At 40.0% G+C, this 3,719-nt stretch overlaps 1 protein-coding gene across 1 annotated transcript; it reads left to right on the top strand.

The window, feature by feature from the left end:
- The first annotated feature begins 6 nt into the window (after positions 1-6).
- On the top strand, positions 7-2,756 carry LOC112142066. Its single transcript, XM_036214779.1, has 3 exons — positions 7-66; positions 834-1,336; positions 1,423-2,756. Exons 2-3 carry the CDS (start codon positions 931-933, stop codon positions 1,932-1,934), a joined length of 918 nt encoding a protein of 305 aa, XP_036070672.1. The 5' UTR covers positions 7-66; positions 834-930; the 3' UTR covers positions 1,935-2,756.
- The last annotated feature ends 963 nt before the right edge of the window (positions 2,757-3,719 follow it).

Consider the following 3,719-nt stretch of genomic DNA (forward strand, 5'->3'; position numbering starts at 1 on the left):
CGCCCATCAGCTGGTTTCTCGACGCGCGCATCTGGACGTAGCAGCACAGTGCGAGGCCTGCGCTGGGTGAGATCTGCACATTTTCTTTTTTCTTAGGGCGCCCTAAACTATTTTTTTTCCTGGTATACCAGAGAGACTATTTTTTTTCCCTTGTATTCGCCCTCGTTCGGATGGATTACGGGACACGGACACGTAGCGTTTCGGGTTTATTTTTGGACTTTGAACTCTTAAGGTGGACCGGTTCTGTGGGAGGGGGAAACGTTTTGGTGTTTGAAAAAAAGGACATGTTTGGTTTATTCATTAAAAAATTGTATATGTGAAATTTGAGGAAGCTCTAAGTTATTTAAAAATTATTTATTCATCTGTGGGGACATTGAATATACCCTGATTTTTTGTTTTTTTGTTAACTTACATTAAAATAACCTAATGTTTGTTACAAGCAAGCTATGCCCTCAAAATGAAATTTTGCTAATTAGCATAGAACACAAAATCCTCAAAGGTGCCAAGCGAGCATCAGCTGGCCTCTGAATCATCAGCACCCCTTAAAAATATAAAATCCACAAAAAACTTTGTGGTAACACCAAAACTACTTTCATTCAAAAATCAGCTTTTCACAACTGGACTATCAGTGATTTTGCATTTAGGTGCTTCATGTTTATTTTGCTTTAAAAAAAACGAAATTTAAAAATTGCAAGGAAATAGTTGGTTTTCCATGTTTAAAAGGTGAAAGGTCTCATGTAGTCTGCACTTGTTTTGTGTCTCCACTCGTTTGGTCTGTTTTGGTCCCTTTGTTCTCTTTATTAACTTTGATGGTTTCTTCTCTGCATTCATAGCTCGGTGGAGACACAGCACAGAGAGCTGAGCACCCTGGCTTTGAGGGAGACTGGACCTCTGTTGAAAGGACTCCATTCCCTCAACACTCTGTCAGAGATGCTCCTCAGTATAAACTCTGACATCGTTCTTCCTGGATGTCAGACGTTTGATGACATCAGACAAGAGATCGAGGAAATGAAGCAGCACCTGGAAGAGTCAGAGCAGATAGCTGTTAGAGAGCTGCAGCACCTCGATGAGGAGACTGAGAGTCTGACTGCAGAGCAAAGTCATTTAGAGAATCAGAAAAAGAGGAGAGAAGGTGAACTAGAAGACTTGAAACTCCAGCTGGACTCTCACAGGTCTTCTTTGAAGACTTACAATGAAGCTCTGAGGACTGAGCAAAGCAACCTGAGGTCAGCAGAAGCGACTCTAAGTGACATGAAAAAGAAACAAAAAGAGGCAGAGACATTGAGAAACGTTGGAATTGGCTTCATGTTTATTCCAGTTATAGGATTGATTCCTGGTAAGTAAATACAGTAGTCTAATAATTAACTGACTACACAAAGTTTAATATTCAGTATTACAGTTTGATATTCGTCTGTTTTTCAGGGGCTGTCATGGCTATTGGTGGTCAAATTGACCTGGACTCCGCCTCTGACCGGGTAGACAGAGCTCGCAGTGAAATACGGAGGTGTGAATCTCAGATAACGTCCTACTCTAATCAAGTGTCTCGCTATGAGGGATTCGTCTCTCAAGCTCAGAATGACATCCAAGTGGCCAACAGGAGGATTCATGAAACGCAGCTCAAACTGCAAACCTTGTCTGTGACGAGAGCATCTGTTGCAGACTTTCAGAGTAAATCTAGAAGAGCTGTCCATCAACTGGGGCTGCTGTGTGGAGTGGGGAGTGTGGCCGAGCTGCAGACCCGCCGTCTGATCCTGCTGGAGCCTGTGATGAACGTGATGGAGGAAATGATGGAAGCTCTGGGACGTATAACTGGGGATGACCTGCTCTATTCTGCAGGGATAAAAGGCATAATGTGGGAGATAAGAAAAAATCAAAGGATGTTGAGCGATAGAATCACTCAATGCACAGATAATTCACATAAAGATTATTGTTGAAAAAAAAAACGAGAAATGAGTTTGATAAAATGAGAGATAGTGAAGCTACATTCACACCGGGCTAAAGATGCGGGCTAAAGAACAAGCTAAATGGGCTTCCTTTAACTGACTTTTGTGTTCACACTTGACTGTTACTACCCAATACTAGCTCATGTACTCACAGTTGGAAGAATCTTGGAGCAAAATATCAAAGTGGTGTAAATCTGGTGAATCCAGCTCCAGCCCTTCTCTTTCACAGCTGTAATGCGATACACGAAAGACTTCGTATCAAAGAATTCTGACCAGACACAAAGGGCGGCCATTAATTTCTCCATGAATCATTTTCAAACAGTCGTTACATCTGTGTTTAGAAAAGGACACTACCCATAATTCACCACCAAATCTGAGTCCCTGACTGATCAAAGTTCAACCTCTTTAATTTTCAACGCATGTTCAATGTCTGTGCTTTTGGTACGTAGGGCCCGAAAACAAACTTAAAAACTTGCGTAACCTGCTGCGTCTGTAGCATAAGAGACATTCTTGTTGAGAATTATTTTCTTATTTTACATGTTTAGGTCCAACAAAAACATGTTGTTTTCTTATTTTCATATAGTCTGAAGCTTATTCTTGTGCATGCAGCTCTGAGAGGCAGAAAGCTTCTGCCTCGTCTTACTCCCTTTTCTGTCTTATACCATGAGCAAAGCGTGCACATTGTGTTTGACTGATAAGGAGTAACTTTGCATAGCAAGGGTCCATGTTTTCAAATCTTCTTGAGCTACACTCTATTTTTATTGACAATTGATGACCCTAGTGCTGCATTAAAACCCAATTCAAAAACAGAAATACAACTTGTGTTCATTTGACTCCTCCCTTCATTAATTCCTTAGCAACACCCAGTCTTGCAGAGATGGTGAACTGTAGGAAGACTTGCTGTAGATGAAGATTAAGAAAACATACGCTACTTGATGTACTGTGGTTTCATTATGTTCTACCGAATACTCAAATGAGTTAAAGATTGACCTGAATTGTTGTTTTTAAACTACAAGCTAAGCAAATGAACTAATTTTTAAAAAAGCCTGCCTTGACCAGCTCAGAAATGTCACTTCCTTTCAACCATTTGCCTAATGCTACATTCACACCACTGTTTCTTGTGGCAAGCTTTTAGTTTGACTGCACGACTTGCTGCTGTACCACTTTCAAAATGTTAAGTTTGACTTCCACCTCTGTGTTTTCTACATAAGTAGCTCTGGTTTGCAAAAACTCCACAGGATTGCATAACTCTACTTCGCCCTCTTATTGAGCTCAGAGGCACAAGCTGGAAAGGGCTGGCCCTGGACATAGGCAACCTAGGCGGCTGCCTCCCGAACCATCTGCAGGAGGGGGTGTCAAATTGCAATGATGAGGCCATATATTAATGTTTTAATTTTTTTTAACCATCTGGAACCAACAGACGCCCTAAGGCATCCTGCTGTGCAGGTGTGAGATCAACGTGATAACACTGTCTAAAATTATTTTTAACTTTTTTTGCATTCTGCCACTGATGTTTTATTGAATTATATTTATTTCATGGAATTTATTTTACATATTGTATTATATTCACTACATTATATTCATATTATATAATTAATATTAAATTTATATTATACTATCATACTATTGTTTTATATTATTATTAGAGCTGACAGGCGATTAAAATCTTTAATCGCGATTAATCGCATTGTCCGGAGTTAACTCGCGATTAATCGCAAATTTACATGTGGCCTTTTTTAAGGAAAAAAAATGTGTGGTTCGTGGAATTTAGCAGTT

The sequence above is a fragment of the Oryzias melastigma genome, linkage group LG13 (assembly GCF_002922805.2).
Source record: "Oryzias melastigma strain HK-1 linkage group LG13, ASM292280v2, whole genome shotgun sequence".
Taxonomy (NCBI): Eukaryota; Metazoa; Chordata; class Actinopteri; order Beloniformes; family Adrianichthyidae; genus Oryzias; species Oryzias melastigma.